Here is a 24,034-nt window from a genome sequence, read left to right on the forward strand (position 1 = left end):
ACACAAGCCTAAAATCACCATTCGCAATGCCAAGCGTCGGCCGGAGTGGCGTAAAGCTCATCGCCATTGGACTCTGGGAGCAGTGGAAATGCTTTATCCTAAGTGATGAATCACGCTACACCATCTGCCAGTCCGACGGACGAATTGGGGTTTGGCAGATGCTAGAGAATGCTACCTGCCCCAATGCATAATGCTAAATGTAAAGTTTGGTGGAGGAGGAAAAATGGTCTGGGACTGTTCTTCATAGTTTGGGCTAGGCCCCTTAGTTCCAGTGAAGGGAAATCTTAACGCTACAGCATACAATGACATTCTAGACGTTTCTGTGCTTCCAACTTTGTAGCAACAGTTTGGGGAAGGCCCTTTCCCGTTTCAGCATGACAATGCCCCCGTGTGCAAAGCGAGGTCCATACAGAAATGGTTTGTCGAGATTGGTGTGGTAGAACTTGACTGGTCTGCACAGAGCCCTGACCTCAACCCCATAGAACACCTTTGGGATGAATTGGAACGCCGACTGCGAGCCAGGCCTAATCACCCAACATCAGTGCCAGACCTCACTAATGCTCATGGCAGAACGGAAGCAAGTCCCTGCAGCAATGTTCCATCTAGTGGAAAGCCTTCCCAGAACAGTGGAGGCTGTTATAGCAGTAAAGGAGGGAACAACTCCATATTAATACCCATGATTTTGGAATGAGATGTTAAACGAGCAGGAGTCCCTGAGATGTTAAACGAGCAGGAGTCCCTGAGATGTTAAACGAGCAGGAGTCCCTGAGATGTTAAACGAGCAGGAGTCCATGAGATGTTAAACGAGCAGGAGTCCCTGAGATGATAAACGAGCAGGAGTCCCTGAGATGATAAACGAGCAGGAGTCCCTGAGATGTTAAACGAGCAGGAGTCCCTGAGATGTTAAACGAGCAGGAGTCCATGAGATGTTAAACGAGCAGGAGTCCATGAGATGTTAAACGAGCAGGAGTCCCTGAGATGTTAAACGAGCAGGAGTCCATGAGATGTTAAACGAGCAGGAGTCCCTGAGATGTTAAACGAGCAGGAGTCCCTGAGATGTTAAACGAGCAGGAGTCCCTGAGATGTTAAACGAGCAGGAGTCCATGAGATGTTAAACGAGCAGGAGTCCATGAGATGTTAAACGAGCAGGAGTCCATGAGATGTTAAACGAGCAGGAGTCCATGAGATGTTAAACGAGCAGGAGTCCATGAGATGTTAAACGAGCAGGAGTCCCTGAGATGATAAACGAGCAGGAGTCCCTGAGATGATAAACGAGCAGGAGTCCCTGAGATGTTAAACGAGCAGGAGTCCATGAGATGTTAAACGAGCAGGAGTCCATGAGATGTTAAACGAGCAGGAGTCCATGAGATGTTAAACGAGCAGGAGTCCATGAGATGTTAAACGAGCAGGAGTCCATGAGATGTTAAACGAGCAGGAGTCCATGAGATGTTAAACGAGGAGGAGTCCATGAGATGTTAAATGAGCAGGAGTCCATGAGATGTTAAACGAGCAGGAGTCCATGAGATGTTAAACGAGCAGGAGTCCCTGAGATGTTAAACGAGCAGGAGTCCACATACTTTTGGTCATGTAGTGTACCTAATAATCTATAAAGATAGAACGTTAAAACGTGACCCCACTGTTGAACTGTGAAAAGTATTCAGGTTTTATTTCCATCCATTTTATCTCATGGTGAGCAACAAACATGATGTGAAGAGTGAGTGAACAACACACACAGATTTACCTTAATATAGAGAACAGAGGTACTGACCAAAATCCTTTTAGTTCTACATTCTTGTCTGCTGAATGAATGTCCCAGAGTTCCTTCCACCCTGCCACCGTTTAAAATGTAATCTCTTCCACCCGAAAGAGAGAAAGGTAAAGTATGACTTCATGCAGGTACAGTACATTAGATATAAAGGTAACTTCCTTCCTGTCCTATCGAGGATTTCAGTGCAACAGTTTTTCAACAGAAATCTATCAATATGTTTGATAGATAGGTCTTGCGTCGTATACAGTAAACTTTGGACAGTATTTTAGCAACCCTCATGTTACAGTACATTTAATTTAAACATATTTTAATAGCCCGTCCTATGATACAAAACATCCATTTTACAACACTTACAACTAAACTAGCTAGCGGTTGAAATATTGAAATAAATAACAACATTTAAAACATAACAACATGGTGATTGGAACAGTAAACACAGAGATCACTACGACAACAACCAGTAAGAATGCGAGGTTAGATAAACTAGTAAGAAGTTAAAACAAGAATCAGCTTTTTGAAGGTATCAGAAAATGTGAAAGTATGACAACAATGCCAGTTTGTGTGTTTGTGTCCATGACGCCAGTCCAGGGTTATATTCATTAGTGGGTACACCCTTGCAAAAAGTGTTTCTTAACAGACAAGTTCAGGTAGTCCTAACCTGTTTCGACCCGTTTGCTTCCTAGTGAATACAACCCAGTCTCACACAGAGGACGTCTGAGCATCCTCGCCGGGGGCCTTGTTATTCCCTTGCATGCTCCCTGAGAAGTTGTCAGAGTCCAACAGCTCCACGATACTATACGGAGAACAGTCCTCCAGCCCCAGCTTCCCACAGGCCCAGCCACAGAAACCCTTCTCCAGGTCGCGGACAGACAGCCACCACTCACTAAAGGCCCAGGAGACCTGCGCCAGGGTGGAGTACAGAGCCAGGGACAGAGCCATGGGCATGATCAGCATGGGGTAGAAGATGATGAGGCAGGGGCAGATGGTGATCTTATGCCAGAATGTTCTCTCCTCGTTGTAGACCAGGAACACGTTGTACCAGGTGAGCGTTCCATAGTAAAACGACGTGATGAAGGCGATAAGGAATACTAAAGGAGCACACAATAGGCTCCAGAGGATCACATGGGGGCCCTGAAAGAACCCCAAGCCACAGGAACACTTGGAGCCCTGGCCCCTCTCACACTCAGCGTCCAGACGTTCCTTAGAGAGGGCCATGTCCCGGAGTTCTCTCTCTGTTAGAGTAACGTGGATGTCCACCACCTGACCCTTCTTCTTCCCCCTGGTGATGGTGCCGGTCAAGGTCACATAACGGCTGTCTGGGGGCATGCTCCTGTCGCTCCAGCCTCCTGGAGACACACAACAACATTATGACACTAGTAAGCTCCAGCCTCCTGGAGATACACAACAACATTATGACACTAGTAAGCTCCAGCCTCCTGGAGATACACAACAACATTATGACACTAGTAAGCTCCAGCCTCCTGGAGATACACAACAACATTATGACACTAGTAAGCTCCAGCCTCCTGGAGACACAACAACATTATGACACTAGTAAGCTCCAGCCTCCTGGAGATACACAACAACATTATGACACTAGTAAGCTCCAGCCTCCTGGAGATACACAACAACAACAACATTATGACACTAGTAAGCTCCAGCCTCCTGGAGATACACAACAACATTATGACACTAGTAAGCTCCAGCCTCCTGGAGATACACAACAACATTATGACACTAGTAAGCTCCAGCCTCCTGGAGACACACAACAACAACAACATTATGACACTAGTAAGCTCCAGCCTCCTGGAGATACACAACAACATTATGACACTAGTAAGCTCCAGCCTCCTGGAGATACACAACAACATTATGACACTAGTAAGCTCCAGCCTCCTGGAGACACACAACAACAACAACATTATGACACTAGTAAGCTCCAGCCTCCTGGAGATACACAACAACATTATGACACTAGTAAGCTCCAGCCTCCTGGAGACACACAACAACAACAACATTATGACACTAGTAAGCTCCAGCCTCCTGGAGATACACAACAACATTATGACACTAGTAAGCTCCAGCCTCCTGGAGATACACAACAACAACAACAACATTATGACACTAGTAAGCTCCAGCCTCCTGGAGACACACAACAACATTATGACACTAGTAAGCTCCAGCCTCCTGGAGATACACAACAACATTATGACACTAGTAAGCTCCAGCCTCCTGGAGACACACAACAACAACAACATTATGACACTAGTAAGCTCCAGCCTCCTGGAGACACACAACAACATTATGACACTAGTAAGCTCCAGCCTCCTGGAGACACACAACAACATTATGACACTAGTAAGCTCCAGCCTCCTGGAGATACACAACATTATGACACTAGTAAGCTCCAGCCTCCTGGAGATACACAACAACAACAACATTATGACACTAGTAAGCTCCAGCCTCCTGGAGATACACAACAACATTATGACACTAGTAAGCTCCAGCCTCCTGGAGATACACAACAACAACAACATTATGACACTAGTAAGCTCCAGCCTCCTGGAGACACACAACAACATTATGACACTAGTAAGCTCCAGCCTCCTGGAGACACAACAACATTATGACACTAGTAAGCTCCAGCCTCCTGGAGACACAACAATATTATGACACTAGTAAGCTCCAGCCTCCTGGAGATACACAACAACAACAACATTATGACACTAGTAAGCTCCAGCCTCCTGGAGATACACAACAACAACAACATTATGACACTAGTAAGCTCCAGCCTCCTGGAGACACACAACAACATTATGACACTAGTAAGCTCCAGCCTCCTGGAGACACACAACAGCAACATTATGACACTAGTAAGCTCCAGCCTCCTGGAGATACACAACAACAACATTATGACACTAGTAAGCTCCAGCCTCCTGGAGATACACAACAACAACATTATGACACTAGTAAGCTCCAGCCTCCTGGAGATACACAACAACAACAACATTATGACACTAGTAAGCTCCAGCCTCCTGGAGATACACAACAACAACAACATTATGACACTAGTAAGCTCCAGCCTCCTGGAGACACACAACATTATGACACTAGTAAGCTCCAGCCTCCTGGAGATACACAACAACAACAACATTATGACACTAGTAAGCTCCAGCCTCCTGGAGATACACAACAACATTATGACACTAGTAAGCTCCAGCCTCCTGGAGATACACAACAACATTATGACACTAGTAAGCTCCAGCCTCCTGGAGATACACAACAACATTATGACACTAGTAAGCTCCAGCCTCCTGGAGACACAACAACATTATGACACTAGTAAGCTCCAGCCTCCTGGAGACACAACAATATTATGACACTAGTAAGCTCCAGCCTCCTGGAGACACAACAACATTATGACACTAGTAAGCTCCAGCCTCCTGGAGATACACAACGACATTATGACACTAGTAAGCTCCAGCCTCCTGGAGACACACAACAACATTATGATACTAGTAAGCTCCAGCCTCCTGGAGACACACAACAACATTATGACACTAGTAAGCTCCAGCCTCCTGGAGACACACAACAACAACAACATTATGACACTAGTAAGCTCCAGCCTCCTGGAGATACACAACAACATTATGACACTAGTAAGCTCCAGCCTCCTGGAGACACACAACAACATTATGACACTAGTAAGCTCCAGCCTCCTGGAGATACACAACAACATTATGACACTAGTAAGCTCCAGCCTCCTGGAGACACACAACAACAACAACATTATGACACTAGTAAGCTCCAGCCTCCTGGAGATACACAACAACATTATGACACTAGTAAGCTCCAGCCTCCTGGAGATACACAACAACATTATGACACTAGTAAGCTCCAGCCTCCTGGAGACACACAACAACAACAACATTATGACACTAGTAAGCTCCAGCCTCCTGGAGATACACAACAACATTATGACACTAGTAAGCTCCAGCCTCCTGGAGACACACAACAACAACAACATTATGACACTAGTAAGCTCCAGCCTCCTGGAGATACACAACAACATTATGACACTAGTAAGCTCCAGCCTCCTGGAGATACACAACAACATTATGACACTAGTAAGCTCCAGCCTCCTGGAGACACACAACAACAACAACATTATGACACTAGTAAGCTCCAGCCTCCTGGAGACACACAACAACATTATGACACTAGTAAGCTCCAGCCTCCTGGAGATACACAACAACAACAACATTATGACACTAGTAAGCTCCAGCCTCCTGGAGACACACAACAACAACATTATAACACTAGTAAGCTCCAGCCTCCTGGAGACACACAACAACATTATGACACTAGTAAGCTCCAGCCTCCTGGAGATACACAACAACAACAACATTATGACACGAGTAAGCTCCAGCCTCCTGGAGACACACAACAACAACATTATGACACTAGTAAGCTCCAGCCTCCTGGAGATACACAACAACATTATGACACTAGTAAGCTCCAGCCTCCTGGAGACACACAACAACATTATGACACTAGTAAGCTCCAGCCTCCTGGAGACACACAACAACAACAACATTATGACACTAGTAAGCTCCAGCCTCCTGGAGATACACAACAACATTATGACACTAGTAAGCTCCAGCCTCCTGGAGATACACAACAACAACAACATTATGATACTAGTAAGCTCCAGCCTCCTGGAGACACAACAACATTATGACACTAGTAAGCTCCAGCCTCCTGGAGACACACAACAACATTATGACACTAGTAAGCTCCAGCCTCCTGGAGACACACAACAACAACATTATGACACTAGTAAGCTCCAGCCTCCTGGAGACACAACAACATTATGACACTAGTAAGCTCCAGCCTCCTGGAGACACACAACAACAACAACATTATGACACTAGTAAGCTCCAGCCTCCTGGAGACACAACAACATTATGACACTAGTAAGCTCCAGCCTCCTGGAGATACACAACAACATTATGACACTAGTAAGCTCCAGCCTCCTGGAGACACACAACAACATTATGACACTAGTAAGCTCCAGCCTCCTGGAGATACACAACAACATTATGACACTAGTAAGCTCCAGCCTCCTGGAGATACACAACAACATTATGACACTAGTAAGCTCCAGCCTCCTGGAGACACACAACAACAACAACATTATGACACTAGTAAGCTCCAGCCTCCTGGAGATACACAACAACATTATGACACTAGTAAGCTCCAGCCTCCTGGAGACACAACAACATTATGACACTAGTAAGCTCCAGCCTCCTGGAGACACAACAACATTATGACACTAGTAAGCTCCAGCCTCCTGGAGATACACAACAACATTATGACACTAGTAAGCTCCAGCCTCCTGGAGATACACAACAGCAACATTATGACACTAGTAAGCTCCAGCCTCCTGGAGATACACAACAACATTATGACACTAGTAAGCTCCAGCCTCCTGGAGATACACAACAACATTATGACACTAGTAAGCTCCAGCCTCCTGGAGATACACAACAACATTATGACACTAGTAAGCTCCAGCCTCCTGGAGACACACAACAACAACAACATTATGACACTAGTAAGCTCCAGCCTCCTGGAGACACACAACAACATTATGACACTAGTAAGCTCCAGCCTCCTGGAGATACACAACAGCAACATTATGACACTAGTAAGCTCCAGCCTCCTGGAGATACACAACAACATTATGACACTAGTAAGCTCCAGCCTCCTGGAGATACACAACAACATTATGACACTAGTAAGCTCCAGCCTCCTGGAGATACACAACAGCAACATTATGACACTAGTAAGCTCCAGCCTCCTGGAGATACACAACAACATTATGACACTAGTAAGCTCCAGCCTCCTGGAGATACACAACAACATTATGACACTAGTAAGCTCCAGCCTCCTGGAGATACACAACAACATTATGACACTAGTAAGCTCCAGCCTCCTGGAGACACACAACAACAACAACATTATGACACTAGTAAGCTCCAGCCTCCTGGAGATACACAACAACATTATGACACTAGTAAGCTCCAGCCTCCTGGAGACACACAACAACATTATGACACTAGTAAGCTCCAGCCTCCTGGAGATACACAACAACAACATTATGACACTAGTAAGCTCCAGCCTCCTGGAGACACACAACAACATTATGACACTAGTAAGCTCCAGCCTCCTGGAGACACACAACAGCAACATTATGACACTAGTAAGCTCCAGCCTCCTGGAGATACACAACAACATTATGACACTAGTAAGCTCCAGCCTCCTGGAGATACACAACAACAACAACAACATTATGACACTAGTAAGTTCCAGCCTCCTGGAGACACATAACAACATTATGACACTAGTAAGCTCCAGCCTCCTGGAGATACACAACAACATTATGACACTAGTAAGCTCCAGCCTCCTGGAGATACACAACAACATTATGACACTAGTAAGCTCCAGCCTCCTGGAGATACACAACAACATTATGACACTAGTAAGCTCCAGCCTCCTGGAGATACACAACAACATTATGACACTAGTAAGCTCCAGCCTCCTGGAGATACACAACAACATTATGACACTAGTAAGCTCCAGCCTCCTGGAGATACACAACAACATTATGACACTAGTAAGCTCCAGCCTCCTGGAGATACACAACAACATTATGACACTAGTAAGCTCCAGCCTCCTGGAGATACACAACAACATTATGACACTAGTAAGCTCCAGCCTCCTGGAGATACACAACAACATTATGACACTAGTAAGCTCCAGCCTCCTGGAGACACACAACAACATTATGACACTAGTAAGCTCCAGCCTCCTGGAGATACACAACAACAACATTATGACACTAGTAAGCTCCAGCCTCCTGGAGATACACAACAACAACATTATGACACTAGTAAGCTCCAGCCTCCTGGAGATACACAACAGCAACATTATGACACTAGTAAGCTCCAGCCTCCTGGAGATACACAACAACAACATTATGACACTAGTAAGCTCCAGCCTCCTGGAGATACACAACAACAACATTATGACACTAGTAAGCTCCAGCCTCCTGGAGACACACAACAACAACAACATTATGACACTAGTAAGCTCCAGCCTCCTGGAGACACACAACAACATTATGACACTAGTAAGCTCCAGCCTCCTGGAGACACACAACAACATTATGACACTAGTAAGCTCCAGCCTCCTGGAGATACACAACAACATTATGACACTAGTAAGCTCCAGCCTCCTGGAGATACACAACAACATTATGACACTAGTAAGCTCCAGCCTCCTGGAGATACACAACAACATTATGACACTAGTAAGCTCCAGCCTCCTGGAGATACACAACAACATTATGACACTAGTAAGCTCCAGCCTCCTGGAGATACACAACAACATTATGACACTAGTAAGTTCCAGCCTCCTGGAGACACACAACAACATTATGACACTAGTAAGCTCCAGCCTCCTGGAGATACACAACAACATTATGACACTAGTAAGCTCCAGCCTCCTGGAGACACACAACAACATTATGACACTAGTAAGCTCCAGCCTCCTGGAGACACACAACAACAACAACATTATGACACTAGTAAGCTCCAGCCTCCTGGAGATACACAACAACAACAACATTATGACACTAGTAAGCTCCAGCCTCCTGGAGATACACAACAACATTATGACACTAGTAAGCTCCAGCCTCCTGGAGATACACAACAACATTATGATACTAGTAAGCTCCAGCCTCCTGGAGACACACAACAACAACATTATGACACTAGTAAGCTCCAGCCTCCTGGAGATACACAACAACAACAACATTATGACACTAGTAAGCTCCAGCCTCCTGGAGATACACAACAGCAACATTATGACACTAGTAAGCTCCAGCCTCCTGGAGACACACAACAACAACAACATTATGACACTAGTAAGCTCCAGCCTCCTGGAGACACACAACAACATTATGACACTAGTAAGCTCCAGCCTCCTGGAGATACACAACAACATTATGACACTAGTAAGCTCCAGCCTCCTGGAGATACACAACAACATTATGACACTAGTAAGCTCCAGCCTCCTGGAGACACACAACAACAACAACATTATGACACTAGTAAGCTCCAGCCTCCTGGAGATACACAACAACATTATGACACTAGTAAGCTCCAGCCTCCTGTAGATACACAACAACATTATGACACTAGTAAGCTCCAGCCTCCTGGAGATACACAACAACATTATGACACTAGTAAGCTCCAGCCTCCTGGAGATACACAACAACAACAACATTATGACACTAGTAAGCTCCAGCCTCCTGGAGACACACAACAACAACAACATTATGACACTAGTAAGCTCCAGCCTCCTGGAGACACACAACAACAACAACATTATGACACTAGTAAGCTCCAGCCTCCTGGAGATACACAACAACAACAACATTATGACACTAGTAAGCTCCAGCCTCCTGGAGACACACAACAACAACATTATGACACTAGTAAGCTCCAGCCTCCTGGAGACACACAACAACATTATGACACTAGTAAGCTCCAGCCTCCTGGAGATACACAACAACATTATGACACTAGTAAGCTCCAGCCTCCTGGAGACACACAACAACATTATGACACTAGTAAGCTCCAGCCTCCTGGAGATACACAACAACATTATGACACTAGTAAGCTCCAGCCTCCTGGAGATACACAACAACAACAACATTGTGACACTAGTAAGCTCCAGCCTCCTGGAGATACACAACAACATTATGACACTAGTAAGCTCCAGCCTCCTGGAGATACACAACAACATTATGACACTAGTAAGCTCCAGCCTCCTGGAGATACACAACAACAACAACAACATTATGACACGAGTAAGCTCCAGCCTCCTGGAGACACACAACAACAACAACATTATGACACTAGTAAGCTCCAGCCTCCTGGAGATACACAACAACAACAACAACATTATGACACGAGTAAGCTCCAGCCTCCTGGAGACACACAACAACAACAACAACATTATGACACGAGTAAGCTCCAGCCTCCTGGAGATACACAACAACAACAACAACATTATGAAACGAGTAAGCTCCAGCCTCCTGGAGATACACAACAACAACAACAACATTATGACACGAGTAAGCTCCAGCCTCCTGGAGATACACAACAACATTATGACACTAGTAAGCTCCAGCCTCCTGGAGATACACAACAACATTATGACACTAGTAAGCTCCAGCCTCCTGGAGACACACAACAACAACAACATTATGACACTAGTAAGCTCCAGCCTCCTGGAGATACACAACAACATTATGACACTAGTAAGCTCCAGCCTCCTGGAGACACACAACAACAACAACATTATGACACTAGTAAGCTCCAGCCTCCTGGAGACACACAACAACATTATGACACTAGTAAGCTCCAGCCTCCTGGAGATACACAACAACATTATGACACTAGTAAGCTCCAGCCTCCTGGAGATACACAACAACATTATGACACTAGTAAGCTCCAGCCTCCTGGAGATACACAACAACATTATGACACTAGTAAGCTCCAGCCTCCTGGAGATACACAACAACATTATGACACTAGTAAGCTCCAGCCTCCTGGAGATACACAACAACATTATGACACTAGTAAGCTCCAGCCTCCTGGAGATACACAACAACATTATGACACTAGTAAGCTCCAGCTCCTGAGATACACACAACATATTACACTAGTAATCTCCATCTCCGGAGACACCCCACAACAACATTATGACACTAGTAAGCTCCAGCCTCCTGGAGATAACACAACAACATTATGACACTAGTAAGCTCCAGCCTCCTGGAGACACACAACAACATTATGACACTAGTAAGCTCCAGCCTCCTGGAGATACACAACAACATTATGACACTAGTAAGCTCCAGCCTCCTGGAGATACACAACAACATTATGACACTAGTAAGCTCCAGCCTCCTGGAGATACACAACAACATTATGACACTAGTAAGCTCCAGCCTCCTGGAGACACACAACAACAACATTATGACACTAGTAAGCTCCAGCCTCCTGGAGATACACAACAACATTATGACACTAGTAAGCTCCAGCCTCCTGGAGATACACAACAACATTATGACACTAGTAAGCTCCAGCCTCCTGGAGATACACAACAACATTATGACACTAGTAAGCTCCAGCCTCCTGGAGATACACAACAAACACATTTATGACACTAGTAAGCTCCAGCCTCCTGGAGATCACACAACAACAACATTATGACCACTAGTAAGCTCCAGCCTCCTGGAGATACACAACAACATTATGACACTAGTAAGCTCCAGCCTCCTGGAGATACACAACAACAACATTATGACACTAGTAAGCTCCAGCCTCCTGGAGATACACAACAACATTATGACACTAGTAAGCTCCAGCCTCCTGGAGATACCACAACAACATTATGACACTAGTAAGCTCCAGCCTCCTGGAGATACACAACAACATTATGACACTAGTAAGCTCCAGCCTCCTGGAGATACACAACAACAACATTATGACACTAGTAAGCTCCAGCCTCCTGGAGACACACAACAACAACATTATGACACTAGTAAGCTCCAGCCTCCTGGAGACACAAACAACAACAACATTATGACACTAGTAAGCTCCAGCCTCCTGGAGACACACAACAACATTATGACACTAGTAAGCTCCAGCCTCCTGGAGATACACAACAACATTATGACACTAGTAAGCTCCAGCCTCCTGGAGATACACAACAACATTATGACACTAGTAAGCTCCAGCCTCCTGGAGATACACAACAACATTATGACACTAGTAAGCTCCAGCCTCCTGGAGATACACAACAACATTATGACACTAGTAAGCTCCAGCCTCCTGGAGATACACAACAACATTATGACACTAGTAAGCTCCAGCCTCCTGGAGATACACAACAACATTATGACACTAGTAAGCTCCAGCCTCCTGGAGATACACAACAACATTATGACACTAGTAAGCTCCAGCCTCCTGGAGATACACAACAACATTATGACACTAGTAAGCTCCAGCCTCCTGGAGATACACAACAACAACATTATGACACTAGTAAGCTCCAGCCTCCTGGAGATACACAACAACAATATGACACTAGTAAGCTCCAGCCTCCTGGAGATACACAACAACAACATTATGACACTAGTAAGCTCCAGCCTCCTGGAGACACACAACAACAACAACATTATGACACTAGTAAGCTCCAGCCTCCTGGAGATACACAACAACATTATGACACTAGTAAGCTCCAGCCTCCTGGAGACACACAACAACAACAACATTATGACACTAGTAAGCTCCAGCCTCCTGGAGACACACAACAACATTATGACACTAGTAAGCTCCAGCCTCCTGGAGACACACAACAACATTATGACACTAGTAAGCTCCAGCCTCCTGGAGATACACAACAACATTATGACACTAGTAAGCTCCAGCCTCCTGGAGATACACAACAACATTATGACACTAGTAAGCTCCAGCCTCCTGGAGATACACAACAACATTATGACACTAGTAAGCTCCAGCCTCCTGGAGATACACAACAACATTATGACACTAGTAAGTTCCAGCCTCCTGGAGACACACAACAACATTATGACACTAGTAAGCTCCAGCCTCCTGGAGACACACAACAACAACAACATTATGACACTAGTAAGCTCCAGCCTCCTGGAGACACACAACAACATTATGACACTAGTAAGCTCCAGCCTCCTGGAGACACAACAACATTATGACACTAGTAAGCTCCAGCCTCCTGGAGATACACAACAACAACAACATTATGACACTAGTAAGCTCCAGCCTCCTGGAGATACACAACAACATTATGACACTAGTAAGCTCCAGCCTCCTGGAGATACACAACAACATTATGATACTAGTAAGCTCCAGCCTCCTGGAGACACACAACAACAACATTATGACACTAGTAAGCTCCAGCCTCCTGGAGATACACAACAACAACAACATTATGACACTAGTAAGCTCCAGCCTCCTGGAGACACACAACAACATTATGACACTAGTAAGCTCCAGCCTCCTGGAGACACACAACAACAACAACAACATTATGACACTAGTAAGCTCCAGCCTCCTGGAGACACACAACAACATTATGACACTAGTAAGCTCCAGCCTCCTGGAGATACACAACAACATTATGACACTAGTAAGCTCCAGCCTCCTGGAGATACACAACAACATTATGACACTAGTAAGCTCCAGCCTCCTGGATATACACAACAACAACATTATGACACTAGTAAGCTCCAGCCTCCTGGAGATACACAACAACAACAACATTATGACACTAGTAAGCTCCAGCCTCCTGGAGATACACAACAGCAACATTATGACACTAGTAAGCTCCAGCCTCCTGGAGACACACAACAACATTATGACACTAGTAAGCTCCAGCCTCCTGGAGATACACAACAACAACAACAACATTATGACACTAGTAAGCTCCAGCCTCCTGGAGATACACAACAACATTATGACACTAGTAAGCTCCAGCCTCCTGGAGACACACAACAACAACAACATTATGACACTAGTAAGCTCCAGCCTCCTGGAGATACACAACAACATTATGACACTAGTAAGCTCCAGCCTCCTGTAGATACACAACAACATTATGACACTAGTAAGCTCCAGCCTCCTGGAGACACACAACAACAACAACATTATGACACTAGTAAGCTCCAGCCTCCTGGAGATACACAACAACATTATGACACTAGTAAGCTCCAGCCTCCTGGAGACACACAACAACATTATGACACTAGTAAGCTCCAGCCTCCTGGAGATACACAACAACATTATGACACTAGTAAGCTCCAGCCTCCTGGAGATACACAACAACATTATGACACTAGTAAGCTCCAGCCTCCTGGAGATACACAACAACAACAACATTATGACACTAGTAAGCTCCAGCCTCCTGGAGATACACAACAACATTATGACACTAGTAAGCTCCAGCCTCCTGGAGATACACAACAACATTATGACACTAGTAAGCTCCAGCCTCCTGGAGACACACAACAACAACAACATTATGACACTAGTAAGCTCCAGCCTCCTGGAGATACACAACAACAACAACAACATTATGACACGAGTAAGCTCCAGCCTCCTGGAGACACACAACAACAACAACATTATGACACTAGTAAGCTCCAGCCTCCTGGAGATACACAACAACATTATGACACTAGTAAGCTCCAGCCTCCTGGAGACACACAACAACAACAACATTATGACACTAGTAAGCTCCAGCCTCCTGGAGACACACAACAACATTATGACACTAGTAAGCTCCAGCCTCCTGGAGATACACAACAACATTATGACACTAGTAAGCTCCAGCCTCCTGGAGATACACAACAACATTATGACACTAGTAAGCTCCAGCCTCCTGGAGATACACAACAACATTATGACACTAGTAAGCTCCAGCCTCCTGGAGATACACAACAACATTATGACACTAGTAAGCTCCAGCCTCCTGGAGATACACAACAACATTATGACACTAGTAAGCTCCAGCCTCCTGGAGATACACAACAACATTATGACACTAGTAAGTTCCAGCCTCCTGGAGACACACAACAACATTATGACACTAGTAAGCTCCAGCCTCCTGGAGACACACAACAACATTATGACACTAGTAAGCTCCAGCCTCCTGGAGATACACAACAACAACAACATTATGACACTAGTAAGCTCCAGCCTCCTGGAGATACACAACAGCAACATTATGACACTAGTAAGCTCCAGCCTCCTGGAGACACACAACAACAACAACATTATGACACTAGTAAGCTCCAGCCTCCTGGAGACACACAACAACATTATGACACTAGTAAGCTCCAGCCTCCTGGAGATACACAACAACATTATGACACTAGTAAGCTCCAGCCTCCTGGAGATACACAACAACATTATGACACTAGTAAGCTCCAGCCTCCTGGAGATACACAACAACATTATGACACTAGTAAGCTCCAGCCTCCTGGATATACACAACAACAACAACATTATGACACTAGTAAGCTCCAGCCTCCTGGAGATACACAACAACATTATGACACTAGTAAGCTCCAGCCTCCTGGAGATACACAACAACATTATGACACTAGTAAGCTCCAGCCTCCTGGAGACACACAACAACAACAACATTATGACACTAGTAAGCTCCAGCCTCCTGGAGATACACAACAACATTATGACACTAGTAAGCTCCAGCCTCCTGTAGATACACAACAACATTATGACACTAGTAAGCTCCAGCCTCCTGGAGACACACAACAACAACAACATTATGACACTAGTAAGCTCCAGCCTCCTGGAGATACACAACAACATTATGACACTAGTAAGCTCCAGCCTCCTGGAGACAAACAACAACATTATGACACTAGTAAGCTCCAGCCTCCTGGAGATACACAACAACATTATGACACTAGTAAGCTCCAGCCTCCTGGAGACACACAACAACAACAACATTATGACACTAGTAAGCTCCAGCCTCCTGGAGATACACAACAACATTATGACACTAGTAAGCTCCAGCCTCCTGTAGATACACAACATTATGACACTAGTAAGCTCCAGCCTCCTGGAGACACACAACAACAACAACATTATGACACTAGTAAGCTCCAGCCTCCTGGAGATACACAACAACATTATGACACTAGTAAGCTCCAGCCTCCTGGAGACACACAACAACATTATGACACTAGTAAGCTCCAGCCTCCTGGAGATACACAACAACATTATGACACTAGTAAGCTCCAGCCTCCTGGAGATACACAACAACATTATGACACTAGTAAGCTCCAGCCTCCTGGAGATACACAACAACAACAACATTATGACACTAGTAAGCTCCAGCCTCCTGGAGATACACAACAACAACAACAACATTATGACACGAGTAAGCTCCAGCCTCCTGGAGACACACAACAACAACAACATTATGACACTAGTAAGCTCCAGCCTCCTGGAGATACACAACAACATTATGACACTAGTAAGCTCCAGCCTCCTGGAGACACACAACAACAACAACATTATGACACTAGTAAGCTCCAGCCTCCTGGAGACACACAACAACATTATGACACTAGTAAGCTCCAGCCTCCTGGAGATACACAACAACATTATGACACTAGTAAGCTCCAGCCTCCTGGAGATACACAACAACATTATGACACTAGTAAGCTCCAGCCTCCTGGAGATACACAACAACATTATGACACTAGTAAGCTCCAGCCTCCTGGAGATACACAACAACATTATGACACTAGTAAGTTCCAGCCTCCTGGAGACACACAACAACATTATGACACTAGTAAGCTCCAGCCTCCTGGAAACACACAACAACATTATGACACTAGTAAGCTCCAGCCTCCTGGAGATACACAACAACATTATGACACTAGTAAGCTCCAGCCTCCTGGAGATACACAACAACATTATGACACTAGTAAGCTCCAGCCTCCTGGAGACACACAACAACATTATGACACTAGTAAGCTCCAGCCTCCTGGAGACACACAACAACATTATGACACTAGTAAGCTCCAGCCTCCTGGAGATACACAACAACATTATGACACTAGTAAGCTCCAGCCTCCTGGAGATACACAACAACATTATGACACTAGTAAGCTCCAGCCTCCTGGAGATACACAACAACATTATGACACTAGTAAGCTCCAGCCTCCTGGAGATACACAACAACATTATGACACTAGTAAGCTCCAGCCTCCTGGAGACACACAACAACATTATGACACTAGTAAGCTCCAGCCTCCTGGAGATACACAACAACATTATGACACTAGTAAGTTCCAGCCTCCTGGAGACACACAACAACATTATGATACTAGTAAGCTCCAGCCTCCTGGAGACACACAACAACATTATGACACTAGTAAGCTCCAGCCTCCTGGAGACACACAACAACATTATGACACTAGTAAGCTCCAGCCTCCTGGAGATACACAACAACATTATGACACTAGTAAGCTCCAGCCTCCTGGAGATACACAACAACATTATGATACTAGTAAGCTCCAGCCTCCTGGAGACACACAACAACAACATTATGACACTAGTAAGCTCCAGCCTCCTGGAGATACACAACAACAACAACATTATGACACTAGTAAGCTCCAGCCTCCTGGAGATACACAACAACAACAACATTATGACACTAGTAAGCTCCAGCCTCCTGGAGATACACAACAACAACATTATGACACTAGTAAGCTCCAGCCTCCTGGAGACACACAACAACATTATGACACTAGTAAGCTCCAGCCTCCTGGAGACACACAACAACAACAACATTATGACACTAGTAAGCTCCAGCCTCCTGGAGACACACAACAACATTATGACACTAGTAAGCTCCAGCCTCCTGGAGATACACAACAACATTATGACACTAGTAAGCTCCAGCCTCCTGGAGATACACAACAACATTATGACACTAGTAAGCTCCAGCCTCCTGGATATACACAACAACAACAACATTATGACACTAGTAAGCTCCAGCCTCCTGGAGATACACAACAACAACAACATTATGACACTAGTAAGCTCCAGCCTCCTGGAGATACACAACAACAACAACAACATTATGACACTAGTAAGCTCCAGCCTCCTGGAGATACACAACAACATTATGACACTAGTAAGCTCCAGCCTCCTGGAGACACACAACAACAACAACATTATGACACTAGTAAGCTCCAGCCTCCTGGAGATACACAACAACATTATGACACTAGTAAGCTCCAGCCTCCTGTAGATACACAACAACATTATGACACTAGTAAGCTCCAGCCTCCTGGAGACACACAACAACAACAACATTATGACACTAGTAAGCTCCAGCCTCCTGGAGATACACAACATTATGACACTAGTAAGCTCCAGCCTCCTGGAGACACACAACAACATTATGACACTAGTAAGCTCCAGCCTCCTGGAGATACACAACAACATTATGACACTAGTAAGCTCCAGCCTCCTGGAGATACACAACAACATTATGACACTAGTAAGCTCCAGCCTCCTGGAGATACACAACAACAACAACATTATGACACTAGTAAGCTCCAGCCTCCTGGAGATACACAACAACAACAACAACATTATGACACGAGTAAGCTCCAGCCTCCTGGAGACACACAACAACAACAACATTATGACACTAGTAAGCTCCAGCCTCCTGGAGACACAACAACATTATGACACTAGTAAGCTCCAGCCTCCTGGAGATACACAACAACATTATGACACTAGTAAGCTCCAGCCTCCTGGAGATACACAACAACATTATGACACTAGTAAGCTCCAGCCTCCTGGAGATACACAACAACATTATGACACTAGTAAGCTCCAGCCTCCTGGAGATACACAACAACATTATGACACTAGTAAGCTCCAGCCTCCTGGAGATACACAACAACATTATGACACTAGTAAGCTCCAGCCTCCTGGAGATACACAACAACATTATGACACTAGTAAGCTCCAGCCTCCTGGAGATACACAACAACATTATGACACTAGTAAGTTCCAGCCTCCTGGAGACACACAACAACATTATGACACTAGTAAGCTCCAGCCTCCTGGAGACACACAACAACATTATGACACTAGTAAGCTCCAGCCTCCTGGAGATACACAACAACATTATGACACTAGTAAGCTCCAGCCTCCTGGAGATACACAACAACATTATGACACTAGTAAGCTCCAGCCTCCTGGAGACACACAACAACATTATGACACTAGTAAGCTCCAGCCTCCTGGAGACACACAACAACATTATGACACTAGTAAGCTCCAGCCTCCTGGAGACACACAACAACATTATGACACTAGTAAGCTCCAGCCTCCTGGAGATACACAACAACATTATGACACTAGTAAGTTCCAGCCTCCTGGAGACACACAACAACATTATGACACTAGTAAGCTCCAGCCTCCTGGAGATACACAACAACATTATGACACTAGTAAGCTCCAGCCTCCTGGAGATACACAACAACAACATTATGACACTAGTAAGCTCCAGCCTCCTGGAGATACACAACAACATTATGACACTAGTAAGCTCCAGCCTCCTGGAGACACACAACAACATTATGACACTAGTAAGCTCCAGCCTCCTGGAGATACACAACAACATTATGACACTAGTAAGTTCCAGCCTCCTGGAGACACACAACAACATTATGACACTAGTAAGCTCCAGCCTCCTGGAGACACACAACAACATTATGACACTAGTAAGCTCCAGCCTCCTGGAGATACACAACAACATTATGACACTAGTAAGCTCCAGCCTCCTGGAGACACACAACAACATTATGACACTAGTAAGCTCCAGCCTCCTGGAGATACACAACAACATTATGACACTAGTAAGCTCCAGCCTCCTGGAGACACACAACAACATTATGACACTAGTAAGTTCCAGCCTCCTGGAGATACACAACAACATTATGATACTAGTAAGCTCCAGCCTCCTGGAGACACACAACAACATTATGACACTAGTAAGCTCCAGCCTCCTGGAGATACACAACAACATTATGACACTAGTAAGCTCCAGCCTCCTGGAGATACACAACAACATTATGACACTAGTAAGCTCCAGCCTCCTGGAGATACACAACAACATTATGACACTAGTAAGCTCCAGCCTCCTGGAGACACACAACAACATTATGACACTAGTAAGCTCCAGCCTCCTGGAGACACACAACAACATTATGACACTAGTAAGCTCCAGCCTCCTGGAGATACACAACAACATTATGACACTAGTAAGCTCCAGCCTCCTGGAGACACACAACAACATTATGACACTAGTAAGCTCCAGCCTCCTGGAGATACACAACAACATTATGACACTAGTAAGCTCCAGCCTCCTGGAGACACACAACAACATTATGACACTAGTAAGCTCCAGCCTCCTGGAGATACACAACAACATTATGACACTAGTAAGCTCCAGCCTCCTGGAGATACACAACAACATTATGACACTAGTAAGCTCCAGCCTCCTGGAGATACACAACAACATTATGACACTAGTAAGCTCCAGCCTCCTGGAGACACACAACAACATTATGACACTAGTAAGCTCCAGCCTCCTGGAGATACACAACAACATTATGACACTAGTAAGCTCCAGCCTCCTGGAGATACACAACAACATTATGACACTAGTAAGCTCCAGCCTCCTGGAGATACACAACAACATTATGACACTAGTAAGCTCCAGCCTCCTGGAGATACACAACAACATTATGACACTAGTAAGTTCCAGCCTCCTGGAGACACACAACAACAACAACAGTATGAAACTAGTAAGACAGAACTCAAAAACATACACAGCACAGTTCACCAAATACATTTCAGGATGATTCTTCTTTGCATAGAAGGGGACTTGCTTTCAGAGGGAAGAGGCAGCTAAACACTGTAGTGGGAAAGACATGTCAGATATCTGGTATGTTATGGAAACAACCCAAAGATACACTTGTCGTACCATACCACTGATGTCTCACCTTCGCCGGTGGGTGTGTTGAGGAACTTGGCCCCCTCCTCTGTGCTCCTCTCGGCACCTCCCTCCTCTCCCCCTTGCTCCTCCCCGGGCCCCCTCTCATTGTCTGAGCGATACACAATGATGGACTCAGGTCTGGGCTCCTTCCTCCTCCTCTTCCTCCGGTTGGCGGAGCCCACCTCTACGTGGTTCCCTGATGCCTCTGACATCTCCGACTGGAGGGAGATGAGCTGGGGGCTGCTACCCCCACTGGGCTGGGGCTCCGCCTGGGCCATACTGGCTGACTAAGGGGACAGATCACTGCTGCTGCCTCACACTCCAACCAAGGTGCATGAATTGAGGAGAAAACTGAAGTAGAGAGGAGATTCAGCAACTCTTGGAGGACAATGGAAGTCAATAAAACATACTGACTCCCTCCTGACTGGGGCTGGGACACCTCTCTAGGCCTTAGCTCCTGACTGGGGCTGGGACACCTCTCTAGGCCTTACCTCCTGACTGGGGCTGGGACACCTCTCTAGGCCTTACCTCCTGACTGGGGCTGGGACACCTCTCTAGGCCTTACCTCCTGACTGGGGCTGGGACACCTCTCTAGGCCTTACCTCCTGACTGGGGCTGGGACACCTCTCTAGGCCTTACCTCCTGACTGGGGCTGGGACACCTCTCTAGGCCTTACCTCCTGACTGGGGCTGGGACACCTCTCTAGGCCTTACCTCCTGACTGGGGCTGGGACACCTCTCTAGGCCTTACCTCCTGACTGGGGCTGGGACACCTCTCTAGGCCTTACCTCCTGACTGGGGCTGGGACACCTCTCTAGGCCTTACCTCCTGACTGGGGCTGGGACACCTCTCTAGGCCTTACCTCCTGACTGGGGCTGGGACACCTCTCTAGGCCTTACCTCCTGACTGGGGCTGGGACACCTCTCTAGGCCTTACCTCCTGACTGGGGCTGGGACACCTCTCTAGGCGTTACCTCCTGACTGGGGCTGGGACACCTCTCTAGGCCTTACCTCCTGACTGGGGCTGGGACACCTCTCTAGGCCTTACCTCCTGACTGGGGCTGGGACACCTCTCTAGGCGTTACCTCCTGACTGGGGCTGGGACACCTCTCTAGGCCTTACCTCCTGACTGGGGCTGGGACTAATGATCACTTGGGAAACAGTGCTGCCTGCATGTGTCCATTCTGTGTGAGAGCAGGTATTCTCAGAAGGAAAGCACTGACAGAATTGTACAAAGGAAAAAAAAACAGCCAGAGAATGTTAAGAGTGCTTCGAATATATATCTGCCTCTGTAACGCATACAGTAATAACACTGGGGTTAGGTTACACTTCATGTATATCTGCCTCTGTAACGCATACAGTAATAACACTGGGGTTAGGTTACACTTCATGTATATCTGCCTCTGTAACGCATACAGTAATAACACTGGGGTTAGGTTACACTTCATGTATATCTGCCTCTGTAACGCATACAGTAATAACACTGGGGTTAGGTTACACTTCATGTTACTGCATTATTTACTTGAATACACTTATTTATCGTCTCGATTTATATGCACATTGACAATACCATTGCAAATGTACATAGGCCTAGAAAACTACATTTCATATAATTTCATGAATGAAAGGTTTGTCCGATAAACGGCCAATGCTGTATAAAAGCGTCGACACCATTTTCTGCGGTGGATCACGTCTACCCTACCGACGTACTAATGTAACCTCATCACCGCTTTGACAACGATGGAGCCGTGAAAACCCACCATTACAACATAAGTATATTTTCAACATGGAGGCCACATTATGCATCAGACAAAAGGTTTACAGTAGATTGTATCAGCAGTAAATGGTAGCGGAGAAACGCAACGTAAAAGGCAATGTTTTCCCTTTAAATCACATCACACCCAGATATCCGTTATTTTGTCTAAACAAATACCGGCGGCGTGGAAAACGTTTGCATATACACTCAAAGACAATATGTCTTACCTTAAAATGATTTACCACCGAAACTGAGGTACAGTAGTAGTGTTATTTTATCCGACACCCCACGATAGACGTACGCTCCACACCACTACGCTGTTCGCGGATGTAGGCAGGGTTGCCAGGACTATGAAATTTGTATCCCAATGACAACACAAATCCAGGACAAAAGGACTGAAAAATAAACAAACATATTTTTTTCCACAGGAAGAGAGGAGTTGCCACATTTATACAATAAACAATTATCCCATAACGTTACCGAGCCAATTAAGAAGGAATATCGTAACTTGTAACTATGTTAGACGCAAAATGTGGTTTATCAAAATAATAATTATTGCAAACTAAGACATGACTTAATAAACTATTTTGATTATGTCGCAAGAGAAAAGATAATTCGCCTTTATTAAACTGGCCAGATAATCAGATAATCTATCAGTGGATGATTTAACTAATTTGACTGCTCTGATTAAGGTGCTAAAGGCTGTTCTTAACATGACCCACCGTGGAGTGATTAAACAATAAGGCACGAGGACAGACCCATAATTCGCAGGAGAAAAAGA

The 24,034-nt window shown here is 45.4% G+C and overlaps 1 protein-coding gene across 3 annotated transcripts; it reads right to left on the reverse strand.

Moving 5' to 3' along the window:
• Nucleotides 1-1,665: 1,665 nt before the first annotated feature.
• Nucleotides 1,666-23,571, reverse strand: tmem169b (transmembrane protein 169b). Of its 3 annotated transcripts, none has more exons than XM_038982885.1 (3): nt 23,481-23,571; nt 21,507-22,715; nt 1,666-3,114 (listed from the first exon to the last, which is right to left on the reverse strand). In XM_038982885.1, exons 2-3 carry the CDS (start codon nt 21,775-21,777, stop codon nt 2,468-2,470), a joined length of 918 nt encoding a protein of 305 aa, XP_038838813.1. In that variant the 5' UTR covers nt 21,778-22,715; nt 23,481-23,571; the 3' UTR covers nt 1,666-2,467. The 3 variants fall into 3 exon arrangements, with proteins under 3 accessions (XP_038838813.1, XP_038838814.1, XP_038838812.1); XM_038982886.1 differs by having other exon boundaries at nt 21,507-21,850; nt 23,481-23,555; XM_038982884.1 differs by having other exon boundaries at nt 21,507-23,564.
• Between the last annotated feature and the right edge of the window lie 463 nt (nt 23,572-24,034).

The sequence above is a fragment of the Salvelinus namaycush genome, unplaced genomic scaffold (genome assembly GCF_016432855.1).
Source record: "Salvelinus namaycush isolate Seneca unplaced genomic scaffold, SaNama_1.0 Scaffold133, whole genome shotgun sequence".
Classification (NCBI taxonomy): Eukaryota; Metazoa; Chordata; class Actinopteri; order Salmoniformes; family Salmonidae; genus Salvelinus; species Salvelinus namaycush.